The sequence below is a fragment of the Lethenteron reissneri genome, chromosome 54 (genome assembly GCF_015708825.2).
Source record: "Lethenteron reissneri isolate LAM-NWPU_2019-01 chromosome 54, ASM1570882v1, whole genome shotgun sequence".
Lineage (NCBI taxonomy): Eukaryota > Metazoa > Chordata > Hyperoartia > Petromyzontiformes > Petromyzontidae > Lethenteron > Lethenteron reissneri.
In genome coordinates this window covers 2,378,120-2,405,714 of record NC_083832.1, presented here as the reverse complement: position 1 = coordinate 2,405,714, position 27,595 = coordinate 2,378,120, and the positions used below count along the sequence as shown (strand labels likewise).

At 56.2% G+C, this 27,595-nt stretch overlaps 1 protein-coding gene across 1 annotated transcript in view; it reads right to left on the bottom strand.

The window, feature by feature from the left end:
• Positions 1-8,350: 8,350 nt before the first annotated feature.
• LOC133356406 (plexin-B1-like) overlaps positions 8,351-27,595 on the bottom strand; it is a 47,857-nt gene continuing 28,612 nt past the window's right edge. The window contains 12 exon segments of the mRNA XM_061573915.1: positions 8,351-10,072; positions 10,217-10,291; positions 12,739-12,879; positions 15,978-16,125; positions 17,244-17,401; positions 18,595-18,758; positions 19,464-19,560; positions 20,725-20,834; positions 21,657-21,846; positions 22,667-22,813; positions 24,651-24,717; positions 25,937-26,118. Coding sequence (XP_061429899.1) covers positions 9,983-10,072; positions 10,217-10,291; positions 12,739-12,879; positions 15,978-16,125; positions 17,244-17,401; positions 18,595-18,758; positions 19,464-19,560; positions 20,725-20,834; positions 21,657-21,846; positions 22,667-22,813; positions 24,651-24,717; positions 25,937-26,118 — 1,569 coding nt within the window. The 3' untranslated portion in view covers positions 8,351-9,982.

The window sequence follows — 27,595 nt, the reverse complement described above, 5'->3', positions numbered from 1 at the left end:
CCCCTCTAGATAGCATCACCCCCTCTAGATCTCATCACCCTCTAGATCTCATCACCCCTCTAGATCTCATCACCCTCTAGATCTCATCCCCCTCTAGATCTCATCACCCTCTAGATCTCAACAGCCCTCTAGATCTCATCACCCCTCTAGATCTCTACCACCCCTCTAGATCTAACACCCCTCTAGATCTCAACACCCCTCTAGATCTCATCACCCCTCTAGATCTCATCACCCCTCTAGATCTCATCACCACTCTACATCTCAACACCCCTCTAATCTCAACCCCCCCTCTACATCTCTAGTCTCAAAACCCCTCTTAGATCTCATCATCCCTACACCCTCTAGATCTCATCACACCCCGTCTAGATCTAATCACCCCATCTAGATTCTCAACACTCCCCTCTAGAGCTCAACACACCCCCTCTAGATCTCATCACCGCCCTCTACATCTCAACACCCCTCTAGATCTCAACACACCCATCGAGATCCAACAGACCCCTCTAGATCTCATCACCCCCTCTATATCTCATCAACCCCTCTAGATCTCAACCCCCCTTAGAGGCTCAACACCCCCTTCTAGATCTCACACCCCTGCTCTAGAGTCTCCGCACCCCTCTAGTCTCAACACCACCCCCTCTATATTCAACACCCCCTCTAGATCTCAACACCGCCTCTAGATCAATCTCAAAACCCCTCTAGATCTCATCACCCCCTCTAGATCTCACAAAACACCCCTCAGGATCTCATCACCGGCCCTCTAGATCTCATCACCCCCCTGATCTCAACACCCCCTTCTAGATCCTCAACACCCCCTCTAGATCTCATCACAACTTCCCCTCTAGATCCCTCATCACCCCCCCTCTACATCTCATCACCCCTCTAGATCTCATCACCACCTCTAGATCTCAACACCCCCTCTAGCTCTCATCACCCCTCTAGATCTCATCACCCCCTCTAGATCTCATCACCCCCTCTAGATCTCATCACCCCTCTAGATCTCACACCCCCTCTACATCTCACCCCTCTAGATCTCATCACCCCTCTACATCTCAACACCCCCTCTAGATCTCATCACCCCTCTAGATCTCATCACCCTCTAGATCTCATCACCCCCTCTACATCTCAACACCCCCTCTACATCTCATCACCCTCTAGATCTCATCACCCTCTAGATCTCATCACCCCCTATAGATCTCATCCCCTCTAGATCTCATCACCCCCTCTAGATCTCACCACCCCTCTAGATCTCAACACCCCCTAGATCTCATCACCCCTCTAGATCTCATCACCCCCTCCAGATCTCATCACCCCTCTAGATCTCAACACCCCCTCTAGATCTCATCACCCCTCTAGATCTCAACACCCCTCTAGATCTCATCACCCCTCTAGATCTCATCACCCCTCTAGATCTCAACACCCCTCTAGATCTCATCACCCCCTCTAGTAGATCTCAACACCCCCTCTAGATCTCAACACCCCTCTAGATCTCAACACCCCCTCTAGATCTCAACACCCCCTCTAGATCTCATCACCCCCTCTACATCTCAACACCCCCTCTAGATCTCATCACCCCCTCTAGATCTCATCACCCCCTCTAGATATCAACACCCCCTCTAGATCTCAACACCCCCTCTAGATCTCAACACCCCTCTACATCTCAACACCCCCTCTAGATCTCATCACCCCCTCTACATCTCATCACCCCTCTAGATCTCATCACCCCTCTACATCTCATCACCCCCTCTAGATCTCAACACCCCCTCTACATCTCAACATCCCCTCTAGATCTCATCACCCCCTCTACATCTCATCACCCCCTCTAGATCTCAACTCCCCCTCTACATCTCATCACCCCCTCTAGATCTCATCACCCCCTCTAGATCTCATCACCCCCTCTAGATCTCAACACCTCCTCTAGATCTCATCACCCCCTCTAGATCTCATCACCCCCTCTAGATCTCAACACCCCCTCTAGATCTCATCACCCCCTCTACATCTCATCACCCCCTCTAGATCTCATCACCCCCTCTAGATCTCAACACCCCCTCTAGATCTCATCACCCCCTCTAGATCTCATCACCCCCCTCTAGATCTCATCACCCCTCTAGATCTCATCACCCCCTCTAGATCTCATCACCCCCTCTAGATCTCAACACCCCTCTAGATCTCAACACCCCATCTAGATCTCAACACCCCCTCTAGATCTCATCACCCCCTCTAGATCTCATCACCCCTCTAGATCTCAACACCCCCTCTAGATCTCATCACCCCTCTAGATCTCATCACCCCTCTAGATCTCATCACCCCCTCTATATCTCATCACCCCTCTAGATCTCAACACCCCCTCTAGATCTCAACACCCCCTCTAGATCTCAACACCCCCTCTAGATCTCATCACCCCCTCTAGATCTCATCACCCCCTTTAGATCTCAACACCCCCTCTAGATCTCATCACCCCCTCTAGATCTCATCACCCCCTCTAGATCTCATCACCCCCTCTAGATCTCATCACCCCTCTAGATCTCATCACCCCCTCTAGATCTCATCACCCCCTCTAGATCTCATCACCCCCTCTAGATCTCAACACCCCCTCTAGATCTCATCACCCCCTCTAGATCTCATCACCCCCTCTAGATCTCAACACCCCCTCTAGATCTCATCACCCCTCTAGATCTCATCACCCCCTCTAGATCTCAACACCCCTCTAGATCTCATCACCCCCTCTAGATCTCAACACCCCTCTAGATCTCAACACCCCATCTAGATCTCAACACCCCTCTACATCTCATCACCCCTCTAGATCTCATCACCCCTCTAGATCTCATCACCCCCTCTAGATCTCATCACCCCTCTAGATCTCAACACCCCTCTAGATCTCATCACCCCCTCTAGATCTCATCACCCCTCTAGATCTCATCACCCCTCTAGATCTCATCACCCCCTCTAGATCTCATCACCCCTCTAGATCTCAACACCCCCTCTAGATCTCATCACCCCTCTAGATCTCATCACCCTTCTAGATTTCATCACCTCCTCTAGATCTCATCACCCCTCTAGATCTCAACACCCCCTCTAGATCTCAACACCCCCTCTAGATCTCATCACCCCCTCTAGATCTCATCACCCCCTTTAGATCTCAACACCCCCTCTAGATCTCATCACCCCCTCTAGATCTCATCACCCCCTCTAGATCTCATCACCCCCTCTAGATCTCATCACCCCTCTAGATCTCATCACCCCCTCTAGATCTCATCACCCCCTCTAGATCTCAACACCCCCTCTAGATCTCATCACCCCCTCTAGATCTCATCACCCCTCTAGATCTCATCACCCCCTCTAGATCTCATCACCCCCTCTAGATCTCAACACCTCCTCTAGATCTCATCACCCCCTCTAGATCTCATCACCCCCTCTAGATCTCAACACCCCCTCTAGATCTCATCACCCCCTCTAGATCTCATCACCCCCTCTAGATCTCATCACCCCCTCTAGATCTCATCACCCCCTCTAGATCTCAACACCCCTCTAGATCTCATCACCCCTCTAGATCTCAACACCCCCTCTAGATCTCAACACCCCATCTAGATCTCAACACCCCCTCTAGATCTCATCACCCCCTCTAGATCTCATCACCTTCTCTAGATCTCATCACCCCTCTAGATCTCATCACCCCCTCTAGATCTCATCACCCCCTCTAGATCTCATCACCCCCTCTAGATCTCAACACCCCCCTCTAGATCTCAACACCCCCTCTAGATCTCAACACCCCCTCTAGATCTCATCACCCCTCTAGATCTCAACACCCCCTCTAGATCTCAACACCCCCTCTAGATCTCATCACCCCTCTAGATCTCATCACCCCCTCTAGATCTCAACACCCCTCTAGATCTCATCACCCCTCTAGATCTCATCACCCCCTCTAGATCTCATCACCCCTCTAGATCTCATCACCCCTCTAGATCTCAACACCCCCTCTAGATCTCAACACCCCCTCTAGATCTCAACACCCCCTCTAGATCTCAACACCCCCTCTAGATCTCATCACCCCTCTAGATCTCAACACCCCTCTAGATCTCAACACCCCCTCTAGATCTCAACACCCCCTCTACATCTCATCACCTCTCTAGATCTCAACACCCCTCTACATCTCATCACCCCTTCTAGATCTCAACACCCCCTCTAGATCTCAACACCCCCTCTAGATCTCATCACCCCCTCTAGATCTCATCACCCCTCTAGATCTCAACACCCCCTCTAGATCTCAACACCCCTCTAGATCTCATCACCCCCTCTACATCTCAACACCCCTCTAGATCTCAACACCCCCTCTAGATCTCAACACCCCTCTAGATCTCATCACCCCCCTCTAGATCTCATCACCCCCTCTAGATCTCATCACCCCTCTAGATCTCAACACCCCCTCTAGATCTCAACACCCCCTCTAGATCTCATCACCCCCTCTACATCTCAACACCCCTCTAGATCTCAACACCCCCTCTAGATCTCAACACCCCTCTAGATCTCATCACCCCTCTAGATCTCATCACCCCTCTAGATCTCAACACCCCCCTCTAGATCTCAACACCCCCTCTAGATCTCAACACCCCCTCTAGATCTCATCACCCCTCTAGATCTCAACACCCCCTCTAGATCTCAACACCCCCTCTAGATCTCAACACCCCCTCTAGATCTCAACACCCCCTCTAGATCTCATCACCCCCTCTAGATCTCAACACCCCCTCTAGATCTCATCACCCCCTCTAGATCTCATCACCCCCTCTAGATCTCAACACCCCCTCTAGATCTCAACACCCCCTCTAGATCTCATCACCCCCTCTAGATCTCATCACCCCCTCTACATCTCATCACCCCTCTAGATCTCATCACCCCTCTAGATCTCAACACCCCCTCTACATCTCATCACCCCTCTAGATCTCATCACCCCTCTAGATCTCATCACCCCTCTAGATCTCATCACCCCTCTACATCTCATCACCCCTCTAGATCTCAACACCCCTCTAGATCTCAACACCCCTCTAGATCTCAACACCCCTCTAGATCTCAACACCCCCTCTAGATCTCATCACCCCCTCTAGATCTCATCACCCCCTCTAGATCTCAACACCCCCTCTAGATCTCATCACCCCTCTAGATCTCATCACCCCTCTAGATCTCAACACCCCCTCTAGATCTCAACACCCCCTCTAGATCTCAACACCCCCTCTAGATCTCAACACCCCTCTAGATCTCATCACCCCTCTAGATCTCAACACCACGAGGGAGAAGCACAGACGGACAAAGGCTGCCCCGCAATGAAACGGCCACACGCCGAACGGGGCCTGAAAACTCGCTTTACCTGCCCAAGAACACGGGCTAAAGCCGCTAAAGCCGTGTGGGCTGACAGATGAGGGTGTTAGGGGCCGTCCATAAATGACGTCACGCACCTAGAGGGGGGGTGGGCTCAGACATTTGTGATGAGGGGGGGGGGGGGGGGTGAGAAATGTGACGTCACATCACAATGCGAAACTTTAAATATACACAACACGTTCCACTTAATTTAATAGACTTTTAATAAACGTTTTCTCCTACAACATCAGAGTGCAGCGCCACATTAAGTACGCACTACAATGACAATAGTTTAAAGCGATCTGAAGCATGTTTGATATATTTTGGGGGGGAGGGCAGAGCTTTGTGACGTCATATTTGAGGGGGGGGGGGGTCTGACTTTTTGTGACGCCGTGTGACGAGGGGGGGGGGAATCGTCCAAAATCGCGTGACGTCATTTACGGACGGCCCCTGAGGAACTGCAGCCCGGTGCGCTAACCACTGCGCCACCGCTCCTCCTCCTCCCCCACCAGATGTGGGCCTGCCACCCCAAATCGACGTCTCGATGACCTGCGAGTGCCACCGGCTTCATCGCAGCGTGGCGCTTCCAGACGCGGCCGTCTGGAACGCTGCTCCCCTTGCGATATTGGGAAGCCACTGGGAGATTGCGGCACTTTTATAATCATCATCATCGAGATTGACAAACTCATTTCTTGAGAACAGCCGATTGTGTATTTTAGTTTGTCCTTCTCCCGCTCCTCCGATTACGTACGGTGCGAAAGAAGTTCTATAAACAACATAGAATCACACAGAGACCCATATACTCACATAGCAGAGACCCATAGACTCACAGAGATGCATAGACTCACAGAGACCCATAGACTCACACAGAGACCCATAGACTCACACAGAGACCCATAGACTCACATAGCAGAGACCCATAGACTCACACAGAGACCCATAGACTCACAGAGACCCATAGACTCACACAAATAACCATAGACTCACACAGAGACCCATAGACTCACACAGAGACCCATAACCTCACATAAAAGAGATCCATAGACTCACAGAGACCCATAGACTCACACAGAGACCCATAGACTCACACAGAGACCCATAACCTCACATAAAAGAGATCCATAGACTCACAGAGACCCATAGACTCACACAAATAACCATAGACTCACACAGAGACCCATAGACTCACATAGCAGAGATCCAGACTCACAGAGACCCATAGACTCACACAAATAACCATAGACTCACACAGAGACCCATAGACTCACAGAGACCCATAGACTCACACAAATAACCATAGACTCACACAGAGACCCATATACTCACATAGCAGAAACCCATAGACTCACAGAGACCCATATACTCACACAAATAACCATAGACTCACAGAGACCCATAGACTCACAGAGACCCATAGACTCACAGAGACCCAGACTCACAGAGACCCATAAACTCACATCGCAGAGATCCAGACTCACAGAGACCCATATAGACTCACACAGATACCCATAAACTCACATAGCAGAGATCCATAGACTCACAGAGACCCATAGACTCACACAGACCCATAGACTCACATGGCAGAGACCCATAGACTCACACAAATAACCATAGACTCACACAGATACACAGACTTACATTGTGCATCTCTGCTGAGATCCATAGACTCACCGAGACCCATAGACTCACGGATACGTCTTCAGCCAGTAGGGAGCGATAGTTGCTGCTGTGCGCGGAACCTGTGGTGTCATTTCTTTGAAAACTTAGGTCAGTGTTCACATCATCAGTAGTGTGGTGAGGGCCACCACACATTTTAAACCATTGTTGGGTTTGACAGCAGCACGATGATGATGACAATGGGGGGGCGGGGGGGGGGGTGTTTTCACTCTTTGTGTATCGTCGGTGGGGGCCGCGGGTCAAGAGCCGCACTAGAGGCCACCGGAGGGCCCCGCGGAGGCCCCTTGGTGGCCTTGCGGTGAAGAGCGCCGACTGCGGACCCCTGACGCCCGCACACAGTCGGCAAACTCTTGCGGATGGCGCCACGGGATTTGTAGCGTCCCACTCGCGAGCGAAGCGGGTCTCTCTCTCGCTCCGCTATAGAACCTGCGGTATTACATCGGAGCGGCCGCTGGATTTGGAACCGCCTCTGCAAATTGCGTGCGACAACGACGACGCGGCGTCGCTCCGTCGCACACGTGCCCAAGCTTCGATGTTGATCGGATCGTTTCAAATCGGCAAGACGGACCCCACTGCAGTGGCTTTGCAATGCCCATCATCAACTCTCAGCACTCCACAACACTCCCCCCCCCCCCCCCCCACACTTTCACGGTTTCTCTTCCCAACCTCCACACAGCTTTTCCCACGGTAGTGAGATGTTAATTACCTCGCCTGGTATGCAGGAGGTCGTGGGTTCGATCCCGACCCTAAAGCCGGTTGTAAATTTGGAGTTTGCATGTTGTCTCCGTGGTCGCGTGGATTTTTCTCCGGTTGTTGCCCGCCACATTTAGAGCCACGTGCGTTTCAAGCTGTTCTACCTGTCCACGTGATGAGAAGCCACTACACGTTAAGTTAGCATTTGTGGCAGCCAGGTCGCTTCTCAAGAAGAGCTACACATCTCAGTGAGACCTTACCTGGTCAAATAAGATAGTTTAGTTTCGTTCACACCGCGGTCGCGTGGCGTTTGTTCTGGGTCTCCTGGTTTTCCCCTCCACGTGTAGAATCAACATCCACGCGTTGAGAGCATTTGGCTGCTATACGTGTCCACGCGACGATAAGCGCCACTTCGTTGAGCTGTCATTTGTGACCGCCAGGTCGCTTCCCAAAAATAGCCACATAGCTCTGTGGGCCTTACAACTCCTGGTGTTAAAAAACAAGTTCATGGTCTTGCCTCACAACGCACGCAACTTCTCCTCGAGCTGCCGAGCTACGGGCCCCTCCCTCCTCCTCCACCCACGGCATCGCAAAGTTGCATTCGTCAACCGCAGCGTGACGACGCGTCACGGTACATCAATTACAGCTTTTATTGATTTTATACAAAGACGGGCGGATACAAACGTACAAACGCTTCGTGCTTCTCAATTCGTCAATTCGACCTCGAATCCCCCTCCCCTCCGAGCAGCCCCCCCCCCCGGTCCCCGACGGCACCACGGTGGCGTGGGGCTCGAACCGGCGTCGCGACGTGAAATGAAGCGGACGTGCCGAGCGACCGCATCGTCGTCGTCGTCGTCGTCGTCGTCATCGACGTCGTCGTCATCGACTCTGCGGTCTCGCGTGTTACATCGTTAATTCTCTCTCTCTCGCGTTACGATCATTCCCCCCCCCACCGCCCCCTCTCTCTCTCTCGCGCTTCGCGGACGTGTGAGATTGGAGTTGCGGTATTAACTTGGCACGTGCGGGAAAAATACATTCCGGGAGCCAGATGCCGATGTCGAGGTTCTGTTAACCACGATGAGAGAGTTGTGCCTCCGAGAGGAGAGAAGAGAGTTCGTGTCACTTTTGCTGTTCCTCCTCTGTTGAAAAAAATGCAGAGAGACTACCCACGTGGTTTGACGACACATATGGTGCCCCCGTGGCCACTCGAGATGAGATGAACTTTGTGAGATCGTACGCAGGTGCCGCCGGCCTGCGGATTGTTGCGGCGTTGCGGCACCGTGAAGGGGCGACCCCCCCCTACACCCCCCCCATCCCGCCCTCCATCCAGCAGTCCATTGATAGAAGACCGACGGGGGGGGGGGGGGGCAAGCTCCTCGCGTCACCAGCGACCCGGCGACGCGCCTGGCCACGTTGCGCGAGGTGCGCGTGGAGGGAATTCTTGGGGAGGAGATGATAAAAGTGGTGGCTGTGGCAGCGGAGGGACCCCCACCCCACCATATCTGCGCTCCGCGGGTTACACCCGCCAAGCGCACCGGCGGGAACATCGCGGCAACGGCCGCCCAGGACGGCCGCATGCCCTCCTTGCACCCACACGCTTCCTTCGCGAGTCCCGGCGCACGCTGCTGTCGAAGGCTCGCGGGCGATCGGATCCGGCTTGGATCCGGCTTGGGTCAGGCGCTGCTTTGCGTGGTCGTGGTGGCGGTGGCGGCGGCGCCGGCAAGCGCGGACTGGGCGGAGAGGAATCGCCGCTGGAACTCGCCGGATGACGGTGCCGGTGCAGGGTTTCCATGGGCAAGGCGGACGCGAGCCGCAAGCCGCGAGCCGGGTTCGGAAGCAGCGAGATTCCGCCCTGGGACGTTGCCGCACACCACACACAACGGGACGACCGACGATCTGAATCGGCGTGGCGGTGACGAGGCGGTGACGAGGCGGTCACCGCCATCCAATCACGGGAGTCCTGGGGCCCGGCAGGATAACCGGGAAGCAAATGAGACGAGGCCCGCGGTGCCGCGTGGCGAACGCTCGTCGGGGGGGGGGGGGGGAGAAATCGGTGCTCGGCACGCGGCCCATCGCAAGACGACCACCTCCCGGGGGGGGGGGGGGCCCTCCGCCGTGGGATTTGGAAAACCAGCGTCCGCGCCATCGGCGTTCTCGCCGGGACTCCTCCTGCTGTCGGCGCCATCGCCTCCACGGCTTTTGAGTGCGGCGCTTGGCGTGGGTGGGCGGTGCGGCGTGGGGCGGTCGCCACACGGCAGCGGCCGCGTCAGTGCCCGGTCGGCGGGTTGTCACGCATCGCCGTGCGGAATCGGTCGGCGAGCTGCCCCGTGGTGTCCTCCTTCAGGGCTTCCGCGATCTGACGGCAAAGCCGGCGGCGGGGGCGGCGGGGGCAATGCAGCGAGGTCAACGACAACAATAACGACAAACAACGGCGGCGGCGGTGCTCGTGTGCCCGTGTGCTCGTGTGCCCGAGCGCTCAAGTGCGCAGAGTGAGGGGTACCTTCTCGTAGTACTTGTCCGCGTACTTGTACAGCTCGTACAGAGCCCCGCGCATGTCCAGCTCGCTCGTGTACGTCTGGGGTGACACGCGGCGGCGCACGTCACGATGCCATTCGCTCACTCCCGGGAGTGAGCGGCGCACCACCCCACGTCGTCGCAGAGAGAGACAGAGAGAGAGACAGACAGAGAGAGAGAGACAGAGAGACAGAGACATACAGAGACAGAGAGAGACAGAGAGAGAGACAGAGAGGGAGAGAGACAGAGACACAGAGCGGGAGAGAGACAGAGAGACAGAGAGAGGGACAGAGACGGAGAGAGAGACACAGAGAGAGAGCCAGAGACACACAGACAGAGAGACAGAGACAGAGATGGAGAGAGAGAGAGACACACAGAGAAAGAGACACAGAGAGAGACAGAGAGAGACACAGAGAGACAGAGACACGGAGGCGCCAGGAGCAGGAGTAGGAACCGCAGACGAGTGGGAAGGCAGCAGCAGCCACGTGGTGGTGAGCCAGTGTCACATCCCCCCCTTCCTAATGCTCTGCGGTCCTCTATATATAAAGTTGCTATCGGTCAATCACCATTTTCCGTTTCGTGATGTCTGCAAGTTGCTGGGTGGGTCCTCCCCCGGGTCCCCCCCCCCCCCCCCCCCCCCCGTTCACCGCTGCACCTCGGGAACGCGCCAGTGGCTCGCCGCTAACTTTATTGAGGCGTGGCAGCGGCGCCGTGGTTCTTGAAGAAGGCATCGTTACTTACCGCAGAGAACTGCGGCGACACTCTACGGTAGCTGGCGCCAAAACTGTGCAGCCTCGGTACGGATGGCGCACGCGCACGTACGTCATCGGAGCGGGATTGGGCTACGGAGCCGTTTGTCCGTGTGGGAGAGAACTGGAGGACAACACTCGACCCCACGGAGATGGAACAGGTGGGTTCCCGCACTTTGCTGCTCCGCATTCTGGCGAGAGACAGGGAAGGACTCCTCCTCAACGCCCACGCGGGTAGGAGAGCGTTTGGCAGCCCATCTGTGCGTGATCCAGCAACCCTCGCCGCGGCCTCTAACAGCGCCGGGACCACGACGGGCGACAGCCAACGAGGAACTTGTGGCCAGAACGTGCGGCCGCTTTAGTCGGCAGACTAACAGAACGACTCAATACGATGCACACACTAAGCCTCGATAAACCCCACAGCCAAATCCCACAGCCAATTCCCACAGACAAATCCCATAGCCAAATCCCATAGCCAAATCCCATAGCCAAATCCCATAGCCAAATCCCACAGCCAAATCCCATAGCCAAATCCCACAGCCAAATCCCATAGCCAAATCCCACAGCCAAATCCCATAGCCAAATCACATAGCCAAATCCCATAGCCAAATCCCACAGCCAAATCCCACAGCCAAATCCCATAGCCAAATCCCATAGCCAAATCCCATAGCCAAATCCCACAGCCAAATCCCATAGCCAAATCACATAGCCAAATCCCATAGCCAAATCCCATAGCCAAATCCCACAGCCAAACCCCACAGCCAAATCCCATAGCCAAATCCCATAGCCAAATCCCACAGCCAAATCCCATAGCCAAATCCCACAGACAAATCCCACAGCCAAATCCGCTAACCAAATCCCATAACCAAATAAAGCAACGTGTCCCCGCCACATTTACCTCTCCACGTAAAACAGGGGGAGGGGGGTGTTTTATTATTATTATTGTGGCGCGGCCTTCACCAGCGTCACCGGTTCATCGACGCGAACATCGAACCCTCCGCTGGTCGCCCACGTAGACCACGTGGGTGGGGGGTGGGTGGGTGAGAGGGTGGTGGGTGGGTGAGAGGGTGGGGGGTGGGTGAGAGGGTGGGGGGTGGGTGAGAGGGTGGGGGGTGGGTGAGAGGGTGGGGGGGTGGGTGAGAGGGTGGGGGGGTGGGTGAGAGGGTGGGGGGGTTGGTGAGAGGGTGGGGGGGTGGGTGAGAGGGTGGGGGGGTGGGTGAGAGGGTGGGGGGTGGGTGAGAGGGCGGGGGGTGGGTGAGAGGGTGGGGGGTGGATGAGAGGGTGGGGGGGTGGGTGAGAGGGTGGGGGGTGGGTGAGAGGGCGGGGGGTGGGTGAGAGGGTGGGGGGTGGATGAGAGGGTGGGGGGGTGGGTGAGAGGGTGGGGGGTGGGTGAGAGGGTGGGGGGGTGGGTGAGAGGGTGGGGGGTGGGTGAGAGGGTAGGGGGGGGGGTGGGTGAGAGGGTGGGGAGTGGGTGAGAGGGTGGGGGGTGGGTGAGAGGGTGGGGGGTGGGTGAGAGGGTGGGGGGTGGGTGAGAGGGTGGGGGGGGGTGGGTGAGAGGGTGGGGGGGGTGGGTGAGAGGGTGGGGGGGGGGTGGGTGAGAGGGTGGGGGGGGGTGAGAGGGTGGGGGGTGGGTGAGAGGGTGGGGGGGGTGGGTGAGAGGGTGGGGGGGGTGGGTGAGAGGGTGGGGGGGGTGGGTGAGAGGGTGGGGGGGTGGGTGAGAGGGTGGGGGGGGGAGGGTGAGAGGGTGGGGCCCACTCACGCAGGACTGCCTGTTGAGCCACGAGTTCATGTCCTGGTCGCTCACGGGCACCATCTGCGCCACGTCGTCGTAGTACCGCTCCACCATCTTGCGGAACTGCGGCAGCTCCTTGGCGAAGAGGAGGCGGCGCGTGGGGGCTTCCTGGGGGTTGGGGTCACGTGGGGGGGGGGTGTGGAGGGGAGGGGTTCAGGAGTCACAGGGCAGAGGTCGTGGGGTCAGGACGTGTTCCCGTGTAGAACCACGCGGGGTGGGGGGGGGGATGGCGAGTTTCAGCGGCAATTCTCTGCAGCTGCTGCGTAAACTCGGTGTGAAACAGGTTCACGGCCTCTAGTGGGCTTTGCCTGCTAGGCTGGGGATGGTTTAGTCAGACTTTTTGGGCGATTTGTGTTCGCCTTTCCTGCACTTCGCACTGCAATCGTGTTTCCGTGCCGTGTTTGTTGTTGTTGTAATGCTCCGACCCCGTGCCCCTGACTGGACATCCGTGAAAAAGAGAGATTTATATCCTCATCGGATTTCCTCCTCCGGTATAAATACAGATTGTGATGATTCTGCAGGTGGCGGGGGGCCTTGCCACACCACTGCGGCCATGGAGGGATTCGTTTGACCATACTTCACCGGCGCTGGTTAGTCCGGGTTGGTGGAGGGGGCGGTGGGGTGAAGGGGAGTCACCGGTTCACATATGTTTGACACTCGGCAGGCACCTGCCAAGTCCATCAGAAGACTGCTCGAGCGTGAGGAGCGTCGCCTGTGGGTGGCCTCATAAAGACGCCCTCGCTGGACGCTGCGCGGGCCCAACGCTGTCACATGAAACGACTTGGACATCACGTCACGTCGTCGCGGTGCGCACCGCCTTGGCCGCACCGCCGTCAGAGGATTTGTCTGTTCGTGAATGTCCACGCGATGATGATGATGATGACGATGACTGATGATGATGACGATGATGACGATGATGACGATGATGACGATGATGACGATGATGACGACGATGACGACGATGACGACGATGACGATGACGACGATGATGACGATGATGACGACGACGATGATGACGATGATGACGATGACGACGATGACGACGATGGCGATGATGACGATGACGACGATGACGACGATGACGACAATGACGATGACGACGATGATGACGATGACGACGATGATGACGATGACGATGATGACGATGATGACGATGACGATGATGACGATGACGATGGTGACGATGATGACGATGACGACAATGACGATGACGACGATGACGACGATGACGATGACGACGATGATGACGATGACGATGATGACGATGATGACGACGATGATGACGACGATGACGATGACGACGATGATGACGATGATGACAACGACGATGATGACGATGATGACGACGATGACGACGATGACGACGATGACGACGATGACGATGACGACGATGATGACGATGATGACGATGATGACGACGACGATGATGACGATGATGACGATGATGACGATGACGACGATGACGACGATGGCGATGATGACGATGACGACGATGACGACGATGACGACAATGACGATGACGACGATGATGACGATGACGACGATGATGACGATGACGATGATGACGATGATGACGATGATGACGATGACGATGATGACGATGACGATGGTGACGATGATGACGATGACGACAATGACGATGACGACGATGACGACGATGACGATGACGACGATGATGACGATGACGATGATGACGATGATGACGACGATGATGACGACGATGACGATGACGACGATGATGACGATGATGACAACGACGATGATGACGATGATGACGATGATGACGATGATGACGACGATGGTGACGATGATGACGATGATGATGATGACGATGACGACGATGATGACAATGATGACGATGATGACGACAATGACGATGACGACGATGATGACGATGACGACAATGATGATGATGACGATGACGATGATGACGACGATGACGATGATGACGATGATGACGATGATGACGATGATGACGATGATGACGACGATGATGACGATGATGATGACGATGATGATGAGCCACTTCGTTGGGCTGTCGTTTGTGACTGCCAGGTCACTTCAGAAAAAGAGCTACGCAGCTCAGTGGGGCTTGAAAAAAGAAATAGTTGAAGAGTGCACGCTCACCACTCACCACTCACCACACTCACCACTCACCACTCACTACAGAGCGCACACTCACCACTCACCGCTCACCGTGCGTGGCTTGATAACCGGACACAGGGAGCGTTTGATCAGCGCTCGCCGCTCACCGTTCGCTCACCACGCTCGGTAAACACTCAACAACAACCGCCGCCATTCGTCGCCACGGCACCTTGAGGCCACGTGAAGTTTATGTGTGTGTGCGCATGTTGTGAACTCGTGTGTGTGTGTGTGTGTAGACTCACGTGTTGTGAACTCGTGTGTGTGTGTGTGTAGACGCGCGTGTTGTGAACTCTTGTGTGTGTGGTGGTTGTGAACTCACGGTGTGACTCGTGTGTGTGTGTGTAGACGCGGCGTGTTGTGAACTCGTTGTGTGTGTGTGTGCGTGTTGTGAAACTCTGTGTGTGTGTGTGTGCGTGTTGTGAACTCTTGTGTGTGTGTGTGTGCGTGTTGTGAACTCGTGTGTGTGTGTGTGCGTGTTGTGAACTCTTGTGTGTGTGTGTGCGTGTTGTGAACTCTTGTGTGTGTGTGTGTGCGTGTTGTGAACTCGTGTGTGTGTGAGGGTGTTGTGGATGCGTGTGTGTGTGTGTGTAGACTCGCGTGTTGTGAAACTCGTGTGTGTGTGTGTGTGCGTGTTGTGAACTCGTGTGTGTGTGTGCGTGCGTGTTGTGAACTCTTGTGTGTGTGTGTGTGCGTGTTGTGAACTCGTGTGTGTGTGCGGGTGTTGTGGATGCGTGTGTGTGTGTGTGCGTGTTGTGAACTCGTGTGTGTGTGTGTGTGCGTGTTGTGAACTCTTGTGTGTGTGTGTGTGCGTGTTGTGAACTCTTCTGTGTGTGTGTGTGCATGTTGTGAACTCGTGTGTGTGTGCGGGTGTTGTGGATGCGTGTGTGTGTGTGTAGACGCGCGTGTTGTGAACTCGTGTGTGTGCGCGTGTTGTGGACGCGTGATCTGCATTGTTTATAGTTCAGTTTATTTTTAGTCTTTTATCAAATTAGAAAAAAAAATGTATATGTTCTTGTTCGTTTTGACCCCTGCTCTAGCCGCCCCCCCCCTGCCCCCCCCACCTTGGTGATCTTGTAGACCTCCGGCGAGCAGGCGTCCATGAAGGTCTGCGAGATGATGTCTAGCGAGGAGCGCACCACCTCCGACACCTCCACGTCGAACACCAGCTGCGGGTCCTTGAGCAGCAGCGTCCAGAACCGCAGCAGCAGGCTGAGGGGGCAGCAGCGGCGGTGGTGCCCAGGGGCAGTCAAGGGGCAGTCAAGGGGCAGGAGGGGGGGGGGGGGTTAGCGGTGACGCGAGAGAGAATTCGCTCGTGCGAGACCGCAAGTCAAGTTTTGAGTTGGTATTGTTGAATTCTGCTGAGAGCTCGGGAGACACAGGATAAAGTCCCATCGCAAGAGTGAGTGTATGAGTGATTGGGTGGGTGAGTTAGAGGATGGGAGAGATGGTGGGTGAGTGAGTATGTGAGCGACTGGGTGGGTGGGTGAGTGAATGAGTGATTGGGTGGGTGAGTGAGAGGATGGGTTAGAGGATGGGAGAGATGGTGGGTGAGTGAGTATGTGAGCGACTGGGTGGGTGGGTGAATGAGTGTTAGGATGGGTGACATGGTGGGTAGGTGGGTAAGTTAGTGAGTGGGTGGGTGGGTGAGTGAGAGGATGGGAGAGATGGTGGGTCAGTGAGTATGTGAGCGACTGGGTGGGTGGGTGAGTGAATGAGTGATTGGGTGGGTGAGTGAGAGGATGGGAGAGATGGTGGGTGGGTGAGTATGTGAGCGACTGGGTGGGTGGGTGAGTGGATGAGTGATTGGGTGGGTGAGTGAGAGGATGGGAGAGATGGTGGGTGGGTGAGTATGTGAGCGACTGGGTGGGTGGGTGAGTGAGAGTATGGGAGAGATGGTGGGTGAGTGAGTATGTGAGCGACTGGGTGGGTGAGTGAGACGATGGGAGAGATGGTAGGTGGGTGAGTATGTGAGCGACTGGGTGGGTGAGCGAGTGGGCGAGAGAGAATAATCGCACTAAACACGAATCAACATTGAACACCAAACTCCCCGTAGCGCAAAGTCGGCTCGAGCAGATTTATTTCGAAGGCCGATCATCGTAAAAATGACAAATACCAAACGTTCAAGAGCACTAGGAGCGGGTCGCGGGACAACGTTGCCCGAATAAACCACGGAGGATCCCTCCTCAGCTGCCCACTCGAGCCACGAGGCGCGCGGCGGTGACGGATGCTCGCGACGGCGATCGTCGTCGTGCGAGACTTCTACCCCTCCCGCCTCCCCCCCTGCCCCCCCCCCCCACTTCCCCCACCACACCCCGGGTCGCACGCACCAGTTGCTCTTCCAGATGCGCAGGACGTCGCTGTTGACGTCGTAGCGCTCGGCCTGCGTGTCCAGGAAGTCCAGGAAGTACTTGACTCCGTGCGGCACGGCGCAGTCCGTGCTCAGGATGCCGCGGAACACGCGCTCCACCATCTCCTGCAGCGCCGTCTGTGGGCCCCCGGCGGGCAGGGCGAGAAGCACGGCGTGAGTGGGAGGGGCAGGGGAGGGGCAGGGGAGGGGCAAGGGAGGGCAGCGGAGATGCACGGCGCCAATGAGAGAGGCAGGGCAGACACACGGTGCGAGCGCGGTACTGGCCACCCACCCCCTCGTGCGCCGTGCCGGCCTTCGTAGGTGCTGCTCGCTACTAACAGCACTTGCCCCAACAGTCCGTTCAGGCTGTACGGGGATCTTTGTGTGTGTGTGTGTACGCTGGCACGGGTGGGTGGGCGCTTCTGCCAGTCGTCTCAGCCCGTCAACCCACGGCACCCGGCTGGGCCTTGCCCCGTGACCTCCTCGTCAGCGAGCCTTCCGCACCCTCACGCGGGCGGACGCCTCAAAAGTGCACAAAGACAAAGATCCCCCGCGTAGCCTTGACGGACCGTTGGGGCAAAAGCGCTGTTAGCGAGCAGCGCCGATGAAGGTGCACCTAGCCTGGCGCAAGCGCCGTGGTGACATCGCCGCCACTCCGTGGCGAATGTCGGTTGTTGTCGATGTGATGGTGATGGTGGCAGTGGCAACGTGGGTGGGTTGGTGATGAGAGTCGGTGCAACGACCCGTGACTTCGTGGTGGTGATGTGGGCAGGCTCTCCGATTGTGTTGCTGTTGTGGGTTTTACTCTCCAACACACCGGTGTGCTGAACTAGTGACGAATTGGCAAGTTCTGTTTACGTGACAACCCTTGATAATTTGCCGTGTCGAGTGGTGGCGGGTTTCACGACTACGTGTTAAACTTCCTTGCTGTGTGTGCGTGTGTGTGCGTGCGTGTGCGTGCGTGTGCGTGCGTGTGCGTGCGTGTGCGTGCGTGTGCGTGTACGTGTGTACGTGTCAGTCGACCCGTGGCACCTGCTGGGTCTGCCCCGTGACCTCCTGCCAGCGGGCGTTCGACACTTCACGTGGCCTCAAGGTGCACATGGCCTGGCACAAGCGTCATGGTGACGTCACCGCCACTAGTGGCGAATGGCGGTTGTTGTTGTTATTGTTGTGCGTGTGTGTGTGCGCGTGCGTGCGCGTGTGCGCGTGCGCGTGTGCTGCGTGCGCGTGTGTGTGTGTGTGCGTGTGCGTGTGCGTGTGTGTATGTGCGTGTGTGCGTGTGTGTATGTGCGTGTGCGTGAGCTTGTGTGTGTGTGTGCATGTGCGCGTGCCTTGACGGTGAGGAGGCGCGTCAGGTAAATCTCGGGGATGGCCATGACGTGGTCATGCTCCCGGACCAGCCTCTGCTTCTTGTCCACCTCGTCCTCGTCCGTGGCCTTGATGAGGTGGTAGGATGCGAGGCCGTCCTCCTCGTTGTGACGCAGCATCGACGTGCCTGCCGGGGGGGGGGGGGGGGGTGAGGCGAGGTGACGACGACAACGCCGCACACACACCGTGCCGCTCTCACTCCCATCGCTCCCCTCGCTCCCCTCGCTCCTCTCGCCGCGTCGTTGCTGCTTACGCCCAAACCGCCCGGCCCGGAACACGCCCCCCCCCCCCCCCCACGTGTACGTACGTACGTACATGCGCGTCTCCGAGCGTGTTTGATTCCCACTCGTGGTCGACATCAGCGACGATTGTCTGAACCGGCACTGGGCCTCCCCTAGGTCGACTCAAACGAGTACCCAGTGAGGTGTGTGAACATCGCCACTGGGGAGACAAAGGTGGCCGGGCGTGGTGCTGGCCACCCACTCACTTCGTGTGCCGTGCCGGCCTTCATAGGTGCTACTCGCTAACGGCACTTGCCCCAACAGTCTGTTAAGGCTACACGGGGGATCTTTGTCTTTGCAGTGTTGCAGATTTCACTGTCAGCCCAACCCCAACATCTCCTGCGCGTGTGTGCGCCCGTGATGTATATATTTAAATAACGAACTCTTTATTCAAACCAGGTGGACGGCCATCGAGACAATCAGACTCCCTGCCACGATTATGAAACCTGCACTCTATGGATTCACCGTGTCCTGTGTGTGCGTGTGTGTGCACGTGTGTGTGCACGTGTGTGTGCACGTGTGTGCGCCTGTGTGTGTGTGTGTGTACGTACGTTCGCCCGCCAAGTGCCTGGTGTCGTGGTTCTGGTTGTACGGCTTGACGTGCCGCTGACTGCGCGGTACCAGCATCACCGTGCTGCCGTCCCACATCTGCAGTTCCCACGCACACACACACACGCACACACGCACTCACTCACAGGCACTCGGGTGCACACACACACACTCACGCACTCACTCACAGGCACTCGGGTGCACACACACGCACTCACGCGCTCACTCACAGGCACTCGGGTGCACACGCACACACTCACTCACTCACTCACAGGCACTCGGGTGCACACACGCACACACTCACTCACTCACAGGCACTCGGGTGCACACACACGCACACACTCACTCACTCACAGGCACTTGGGTGCACACACACACACACACTCACTCACAGGCACTCGGGTGCACACACACGCACACACTCACTCACTCACAGGCACTCGGGTGCACACGCACACACTCATGCACTCACTCACAGGCACTCGGGTGCACACACACACACTCACGCACTCACAGGCACTCACTCACTCACAGGCACTCGGGTGCACACACACACACTCACGCACTCACTCACAGGCACTCGGGTGCACACACACACACTCACGCACTCACTCACAGGCACTCGGGCGCATACGCACACACTCGCATACGTGCACGCGCACGCACGTATGCGGAGACACGTACGCACGCACAAACACATAGGCGCGCGCACTTACACAAAGATCCCCCGCGTAGCCTGTAACAGACTGTAGGGGCAAGTGCTGTTCGCGAGCACCTATGAAGGCCGGAACGGCACGCGAGGGGGTGGGTGGCCAGCACCACGCCCGACCGCCTTTGTCTCCCCAATGGCGATGTCAACACACCCATTTGAGTCGACCTAGTTGCTCGCTAACAGCACTTGCCCCAAAAATCCGTTAAGGCTATCCGGGGGAGAGGGGTCTTTGTGTGTGTGCGTGCATGTATACGTGTGTACGTTAGTGTTCATGCGTGTGCGAGCGTGTGCACGTGTGTTTGCGTCCACGTGTGCGTGCATACTTTGTTTGCCTTTGCATGTGTGTCCGTGCGTGCGTTTGCGCGTACGTGTGCAAACGTGTGTGCGTGTCCGTGCGAGCGTGTGTGCGTGTCCGTGCGAGCGTGTGCGTGCATGCATCCGCGTGCGAGTGCGCACGGTTACGTGCGCGTGCGTGTGTGCATGCATCCGTGTGTGCATGTGTGTGTGTGCGTGTGAGCGTGTGTGTGCGCGTATGTGTGCGTGTGTCTCGCCTTGTAGTGGCTCAGCGTGTTGAGCCTCCGGACGCCGGCCTCCGACTCCGAGGTGTTGTCCTCGTCGGACAGCGTGAGCCCGCTGCCTCCGCCCCTCTGCGAGCACAGCTCTGCAAAAACAAAGGTCCCCCACGTAGCCTTCAGGGGCAAGTGTGGTCGGGGAGAGTGCCGAGTAGCGAGCAGCAGCGGTACCGATGTTCGCGCGCCGCACCGGGTACTCATTTGAGGCCGAGTCGACCTAAGAGAAGCCCAGCACCGGGTTCAAATAACCGTCACGCGGGTGTTGGCCGCGAGCGGGAATCGAACTCTGGACGCCAGGTTCGTAGCGCAGTGCACGCCAAGTTGCTGCGCCACCACTCGTCACGCACGGCTCACGCACGCACAAGGGGTGGGGGTGGGGGCGGGGGGGGGGGGGGTGGCGGTCCGGGTAGTCAGGGGTGGACAAATTGGACGGTGCGGTTGAGTTTCGCTTCACTTGGTTCGGTTCCGTGTGGGTGCGGTTGGAATTGGTGTGTTCACAGCCTCGCGAGTTTGTGCGGTCGGTGAAGTTTACCAGTGAGGTCCGGGCTGGGGGTGCCTGCGTGCGGTTGTGTGGTTTGTGTGATTTGTGTGGTTTGTGTGGTGTGTGTGTGTGTGGTGTGTGTGGTGTGTGTGGTTTGTGTGGTTTGTGTGCGCAGTTGCGCAGGTGGCTGTGGGCGGTTGTGCGTGTGGTTGGATGTGTGGCTGTGTGCACGGTTGTGTTGTTGTGTGTGTGACTGTGCGTGGTTGTGTGCTCGTCTGTGCGCGGTTGTGTGCATGTGGTAATGTGTGTGGTTGTGTGATCGGCTGCATGTGGTTGTGTGTGTGAGGTTGTGCGCTCGGCTGTGTGGGTGTGGTTGTGTGTGTGGTTGTGCACTCGGTTGTGCGCGTGGTTGCGTGTGTGCGGTGGTTACCAATCTCCAGGCCGCTCGCGCTGGGCCGCTGTGAGTGTCCCACGCTGCGGTACACGTGGTCCAGGATCTTCTCCTTCACCTGGGTGACCGTGTCGCAGTCCAGGACTCGCACCTCGGCCTCCGTGGCCACCGGCGCCTCCCCTACCGCGCCGTTGGCCGCAAACATCTCCTCCAGGTTCACCTTCAGGGTCTGATTCGGCACGCACAGCGACACAAGACAAAGATTCCCCCCCGTATAATCTTAATAGACTGTTGTTGTCTCACCAGTGGCGATGTTTACACACCACACCAGGTACTCATTTGAGGCCGAGTCGACCTAGGGTAGGCCCGCAATCGGTTCAGATAATCGTCACCGGTCTTGGTAGCCGTGAGCGGGGAATCCAACTCGGGTCGCCGGGTTCGTAGTGCAGCGTAGCGCTGACCGCTACACTGTCACTCCCCAGGAGCGCGCACACACACTCGCACACTCACACTCGCACACTCACACGCACACACACACACGCGCACACACATACGCACACGCACACGCACACACACACACTCGCACACTCACACGCAGACACGCAGACGCACACACAAAGATCCCCCATATAGCCTTAACAGACTGTAGGGGCAAGTGCTGTTAGCGAGCACCTATGAAGGCCGGAACGGTACATGAGGGGGTGAGTGGGCCAGCACCACGCCCGACCGCCTTTGTCTCCCTAGTGGCGATGTTTACACACTGCACCAGGTACTCATTTGAGGCTGAGTCGACCTAGGGGAGGCCCGGGACCGGTTCAGATAATCGTCACTGGTGTTGGTCGTGAGTGGGAATCGAACCCGGGTCGCCAGGTTCATAGCGCAGCGCGCTAACCACTACACTACCGCTCCCCACACGCACACACATACGCACACACACGCACACACACACACACACGCACATACACACACATGCACACGCACACACACACGCACACACACGCACACACACACGCACACACACGTTCACACACGTGCACACACACACGCACCAGCTCCTTGTGCTCGATGTTGTTCTTGAGCAGCGAGTTCTCGTCCAGCGTGAACTTGGCCTTGTGCATGAGCGCATCCACGGGGCCCTTGTCCACGTGGTACTTGATGGCCTTGAACAGCATGTAGAGCGGCTTGCCTCCCGTCTCCTGCAGGGACACACCGGGAGGGAGTGGAGATGCACGGGGACACGGGGACATGGAGAGACACAGGGGACACACGGGGAGGGAGTGGAGATGCACGGGGACACGGGGACATGGAGAGACACAGGGGACACACGGGGAGGGAGTGGGGACACGCCGCCACGCGGAGAGACACAGAGAGACACAGGGAGGGGTCACGAGGACACGGAGAGACACGGAGACAAAACGGGGGCACACCGAGAGACGGGGGGCCAAGGTGAGACACAGGCACGTGGGGGACATGGAGACCCGCGGTGATAGGAGAGATCGTACAAAGGATGAGATGTTACAGGGACACGGGGGGGTTGAGTCAGGTGATCGAATGTAGGTCGTGCCGATTCGTTACCTGTGAATGTGCTCTGTAATAATAAGTTGTTTTGTTAACTATTTTGCTAATTTACCCAGGAAAGCCTCACTGAGACTCAAGTCTCTTTTTCAGGAGGGTCCTGCCAGGCTTATTGCGGTCGCGGCGATGTTGCTGCTGTTGCTGTGTGCAGGTAACATTTCCAGCATTGGGAACGTTTTGGGCCAATACCAGTTACATTTCAGTTACATTTCAGTTACATTTCAGTTACATTTCAGTTACATTGTGTGTGTCTAGCTTGGGAGAACTCGGCAGGAAACCCTCGCAGAACAAGGGGAGAACCAGCAAACTTCACACACACTCACTCAATCTCACTCACAACTCTGCAGAACAAGGGGAGAACATGCAAACTTCATGCACACACTCACTCAATCTCACTCACAACTCTGCAGAACAGAGGGAGAACCGACAAACTTCACTCGCTCACACTCACTCCATTGCACAAAGACAAAGATCCCACGTGTAGCCTTAACAGACTGTTGGGGCAAGCGCCGTTAGCGAGTAGCACCTGTGAAGGCCGGCACGGCGCACATGGGGGCGGGTGGCCAGCACCACGCCCGACTCAACACGCTCACTCTCACTCACTCTCTCTGTAGAACAGAGGGAGAGTGTACAAGCCCCGCACAGACAAGTCGCCCGAGTCAACAATCGAACCCAGACCCTCCATGCTGTAAAGCAGGAGCACTACCACCGTTGCCACCCTGCGGCAGTGGTAACGCCGTTGCCATGGGGCCGCTGTGGTAACACCGTTGCCACGAGGACGCTGTGGTAACACCGTTGCTACGAGGACGCTGTGGTAACACCATTGCCACGAGGACGCCGTGGTAACGCCGTTGCCACGAGGACGCTGTGGTAACACCGTTGTCACGAGGACGCTGTGGTAACGCCGTTGTCACGAGGACGCTGTGGTAACGCCGTTGCCACGAGGACGCTGTGGTAACGCCGTTGCCACGAGGCCGCTGTGGTAACGCCGTTGTCACGAGGACGCTGTGGTAACGCCGTTGCTACGAGGACGCTGTGGTAACGCCGTTGCCACGAGGACGCTGTGGTAACACCGTTGCCATGAGGACGCTGTGGTAACGCCGTTGATACGAGGACGCTGTGGTAACACCGTTGCCACGAGGATGCTGTGGTAACGCCGTTGCCACAAGGACGCTGTGGTAACGCCGTTGCCACGAGGACGCTGTGGTAACGCCGTTGCCACGGGGACGCTGTGGTAACGCCGTTGTCACGAGGACGCTGTGGTAACGCCGTTGCCACGAGGACGCTGTGGTAACGCCGCTGCCACGGGGACGCTGTGGTAACGCCGTTGCTACGAGGACGCTGTGGTAACACCGTTGCCACGAGGACGCTGTGGTAACGCCGTTGCCACGAGGACGCAGTGGTAACGCCGTTGCCACGAGGACGCAGTGGTAACACCGTTGCCACAAGGACGCTCACCCGCAGGTGCGTGTAGAGGCAGATCGACATCCAGTTCGTCAACATCTTCTCAGCCACCGTCGTCGTCCTGCAAGAGGGTGAACAGCTCCCTGCGGTCACGCACCGCCCGCCCCCAACACCCAACACAACGAACCCCCCCCCCCCGTGTAGCCTCAACAGACTGTAGGGGCAAATGCTGTTAGCAAGCAGCACCTATCAAAGGCCGGCAACGGCGCACGAGGGGGTGGGTGGCCAGCACCACGCCCGGCCGCCTTTTTGTACACATTGCACCAGGTTCCCCATTTGAGGCCGAGTCGACCTAGGGGAGGCCCAAGACCGGTTCAGATAATCCTTGCTGGCACTCGAATGAGCGCCCGGTGCGGTCGTCAGCATCGTCGCGGCGAGGAACTTGTGAACTCCATCATTTGTGTTACGTATGTATATTATATATTTAGATATTTATATTAATATTATTTTTTAATACCGTTTGCTTTCCTCTCCTATGCTCCGTACTCCGATTGTTGTTTACATTTCTGAGCCCGTGGCTCCTTGCTGGGCATCTGTTTAAAAAGAGCTTCACCGCTCATCAGATTTCTTCCTCCAGTCTAGAGAGAGATTACCGTGCCCCATCAGACCTTGCAACGGCCGATAATCTAGTGGAGGGTAGCGATGGCACCTCCAGTGTAAATAAAATATTTAAAAATACTCTTTTTTTTAAACACGCTTTAATGAAATGTACTATCCGAGCTGCCCCTCCCCCTGCCCCCTTCCCCCATCGCCCCCCCCCCTCCTTCCACATCCCCCGCCCCTGGGCGTGGCTCCCCGAGGCTTGCCGTGACGTCAGGGACCACGTGGTGATTTACAGGCAATGTGAGTTGAGCGTAGACAATTAGAGCCGTTAAAAAGATTGTTTAAAATTATATATTTTAAATTTTCAATTATAGAATATCGTGTTGTCCTCAGTATGACATAGCTATACGAAGTTTGCAGTCGATACGACATTGGGAATACGGTTGAAATTGAGTTATAAGATTTTTGGATACGGCAACACATACAGTAAGTTAAATAAAAGCGTGTAAAAAGTTATAAAATATATGTTTTTGATTTTTATGATAGAATATCGTGTTGTCATCAGTCTGACATACCTATACGAAGTTTGCAGTCGATAGCACATTGGGAAGTGTGTAAAAGTTGAGCTACAAGATTTTTTTTTTGAGAATACGACAACAGACGAAGTGAGTTAAATAAAAGCGTGTCATAATCAAGATTCCCGCTACGACGACGACGGTGGCGACGGCGGCGCTCACCGGCGGAAGAGCAGCTTGGGCTTGGTCTCGACGTCGTTGTCGATGATGGCGACGAGCTGCGTCTTGAGGATGTCCGTGTAGTACTCGAGCTTGTCGTGCAGCACCACGGTGACGAGCGACGCGATGCGCCCACAGTGCGCCTGGCTCACGCCGCCATGCTGCATCTCCAGAGTCTGGATGAACTGCACGGAGGAGCGGAGCGGAGCGGGCGGGGGGGGGGGGGGAGACACACACAGGCACACAGACAGATAGACACAGAGAGACACAGACAGACAGGCAGACAGACACACAGAGACACACACAGGCAGACACACAGAGAAGCACACAGACAAACACACAGACAGACACACAGACAGACACACACACAGACACACAGAGACACACACAGACAGACAGACACACAGAGACACTCACAGACAGACAGACACACACAGACACACACAGACAGGCAGGCAGGCAGAGACACACACAGACAGGCAGACACACAGAGACACACACAGACAGACACACAGAGACACACAGGCAGACAGACACACAGAGACACACAGAGACACTCACAGACAGACACACAGAGAGACACACAGACAGACAGACACACAGAGACACACACAGACAGACACACCCACAGAGACACTCACAGACAGACACAGACAGACAGGCAGACAGACACACAGAGACACACACAGAGACACACAGACAGACACACAGAGATGCTCACAGACAGACAGACACACACAGACACACAGACAGACAGACACACAGAGACACTCACAGACAGACAGGTAGGCAGACACACAGAGACATACAGAGATACACACTGAGATACACACAAAGATCCCCTGTATAGCCTTAACAGGCTGTTGGGGCAAGTGCTGTTAGCAAGCACCTATGAAGGCCGGCATGGCACACGAGGGGGTGGGTGGCCAGCACCACGCACGGTTGCCTTTGTCTCCCTAGTGGCGCTGTTTTCATTTCCCACGGTATTCATTTTGAGGCTGAGTCGACCTAGGAGAGGCCCATGACCGGTTCAGATAATCGTCACCGGTGTTGGTGGCTGCGAGCGGAAATTGAACTCGGGTCGCCGAGTTCGTAGCGCAGCGTAGCGCTGACCACTACACCACCGCACAGATACGTACACACGCACTCCGCTCGATTTAGATTGCGTCTCACTCTGTGTGCGTGTCTCTCTGTGTGTGTCTCTCTGTGTGTGTGTCTCTCTGTCCGTGTGTCTCACTCTGTGTGTCTCTCTGTGTGTCTCACTCTGTGTGTGTCTCTCTGTGTCTCACTCTGTGTGTGTATCACTCTGTGTTTGTCTCTCTGTCCGTGTGTCTCACTCTGTGTGTGTGTCTATCTGTGTGTGTGTCTCACTCTGTGTGTGTGTCTCACTCTGTGTGTGTGTCTCACTCTGTGTGTGTGTCTCTCTGTGTACGTCTCACTCTGTGTGTCTCTCTGTCTGTTTGTCTCACTCTGTGTGTGTCTCTCTGTCTGTGTGTCTCACTCTGTGAGTGTGTCTCTCTGCGTGTGTCTCACTCTGTGAGCCTGTGGGTCTGTGTGTCTCTCTCTGGCTACGTACAGCGCGTACACACAGACACCTCTCGTAACCTCGTCGAGGGTACCCAGCACCTCGCCCGTTGAGCTATCGACCGCACACCCTGGCCC